This window comes from Vespa crabro, chromosome 4, assembly GCF_910589235.1.
Source record: "Vespa crabro chromosome 4, iyVesCrab1.2, whole genome shotgun sequence".
NCBI lineage: Eukaryota > Metazoa > Arthropoda > Insecta > Hymenoptera > Vespidae > Vespa > Vespa crabro.
In genome coordinates this window covers 2,553,486-2,555,458 of record NC_060958.1, presented here as the reverse complement: position 1 = coordinate 2,555,458, position 1,973 = coordinate 2,553,486, and the positions used below count along the sequence as shown (strand labels likewise).

The 1,973-nt window shown below is 45.3% G+C and overlaps 1 protein-coding gene across 1 annotated transcript; it reads right to left on the bottom strand.

The window, feature by feature from the left end:
- Positions 1–624: 624 nt before the first annotated feature.
- On the bottom strand, positions 625–1,329 carry LOC124423613. The gene has a single exon (XM_046961538.1). It carries the CDS (start codon positions 1,327–1,329, stop codon positions 625–627), a length of 705 nt encoding a protein of 234 aa, XP_046817494.1.
- Positions 1,330–1,973: the final 644 nt, after the last annotated feature.

Here is a 1,973-nt window from a genome sequence, read left to right as displayed (position 1 = left end):
AAAGATAATATCGATAATAACAATAATAACGTTAATAACGATATTGATAATAACAATAATATCGATAATAACGATAATAACGATATTTACGATAAATAATAATACTAATAATAATAATGAGGATGATAACGATAATGACGATAATAGCGATTATAACGATAATAACAATTATAATAATAATAATAATAACGATAATAACGATAATAACGATAATAATAATAATAATCCTATCGATATAAACGAAAATAACCATAATAATAGTAGAAATAATAACAATAAAAACAATAATAACGTTAATAACGATATTAACGATAATAATATAACGATAAATTTCTTTTTCTTTTTTGATAGTCTGAGAATGCCAAACTTTACGCACTGACCAAGGAACCCTGGAGGAACACTTTACCTATTGGGTCCCCCATTTATGTCCCTGGAGTGTCGGGCTCACCGTTGGAATAGGCACTATCGACTAAACTCATATCCATCCTAGTGGCTTGGTGAAACCATCCCGGCACTGTCATGTGACATTACTTCGGGATGGTGCCGCTACATCATTTTCTATTAATTGGACTCACTCAATTCAGTTCTACGTGGTAGGAATCTGGAGTAACGGTTGTGGAACGTCTATGGGCCGCCCATCTCCTTCTTCTTTTTACGTAAGATTGCCCTCACGTAGCATGCAACCTTGTTCCACTCTTTCTGTCCTCGCAGCACTTTCTCCACAATGTCTTCCGGCGAGATGTCTCCAAGCTCCTGCTCCAAGGAAAATCGTTCGGCAGTCCAACGTGCACATATGAAGAATGTGTGGCGGGCGTCGTCGACGGTTGATTCGCCATAGGGGCAGTTGCCATCTGCTACTTTCCTCATCTTTACGAGGTAGGTGCGGAACAGGCTATGTCCTGTCAGGAATTGGGTGAGGTAGAAATCTACCTCTCCCTGCACCCGGGTTATACAGTTCTCTAGTCGACTGATAAGTCGGGAAGTCCATTTGCCTCTAGTTTCCTGCTCGGACCTTATTTTTGCGCCGTACAGCTTCACTGCTTCGGCGGCACGCATGAGTCGTCGCCTAATGCACGGTCGGGGACCTTTGACATTGGCCACGAGTGTGCCGAGCGGGAATATTACTTTTGCCGCCTTGTCAGCAACCCTTATTATATGCTCTCCGTAATAGAATTTACAATCGAGCATTACTCCTAGGTATCTGACAGACAACTTAGTCTGGACCGTCGCGTCCCCTACGGTGAAGCTGCGCAAAGTGTTGATGCGGTTCTTCGTTAGTAGCACAATCTCAGTTTTCTGTGCTGCTAAGGATAGCCCGTGATCTTCCATCCAGGAGATGACTCTGCGCATGACCTGGTTGAGCAGCAGCTGTGCACCCTCCGTGTCTCTTGCAGTTATGATCGTCGTAGAATATATTCCAGATATCCGGTCCCAGAATGAAGCCCTGAGCTGCCCTCGATGTCAATTCCAAGCTTCTTGGACCATCGCCAGGATTGTATTCTTGAAGCACTCGTTCAGGTAATCCCCGAGTATTCGGAGTAGTTCCCCCGGAACATTGAAATTACGTTCGAGCGCTTCCATTGCCAAGTCCCACCTGACGGAGTTGAAGGCATTTCTCACGTCTAAGTTAGCCAGCAGACACAAAGGGCGGGAATGGTGATTCCCGCGCTTCGTCATTTTAGCGGCCGTGATAACCTCCTGAACTGCGTATGTTGGTGGAGAGGCCGGATAGAAATCCATACTGACGGGCAGCAAGATCCCCCGCTGTCCTCACGACTGCGTTTGGCCGTAGCCTAAACAGCTTCTACAGGAGCTTGCCAGCCGTATCGAGCATACAGATAAGCTTGTATGACGAAGCTGCATCTGCTGGACTCTTGCCCTTGCTGATGAGTACAAGCCTCGCTTTCATCCACGGGGCGGGGAAGATGCCCTCCCTGAAGCACATGTTGTACAAGTTTAGCAAGAGCTCACGG

Excerpts from the sequence above, each read along its gene's own strand:
- LOC124423613 (XM_046961538.1), bottom strand. The coding sequence starts at position 1,329 with ATGGAAGATCACGGGCTATCCTTAGCAGCACAGAAAACTGAGATTGTG.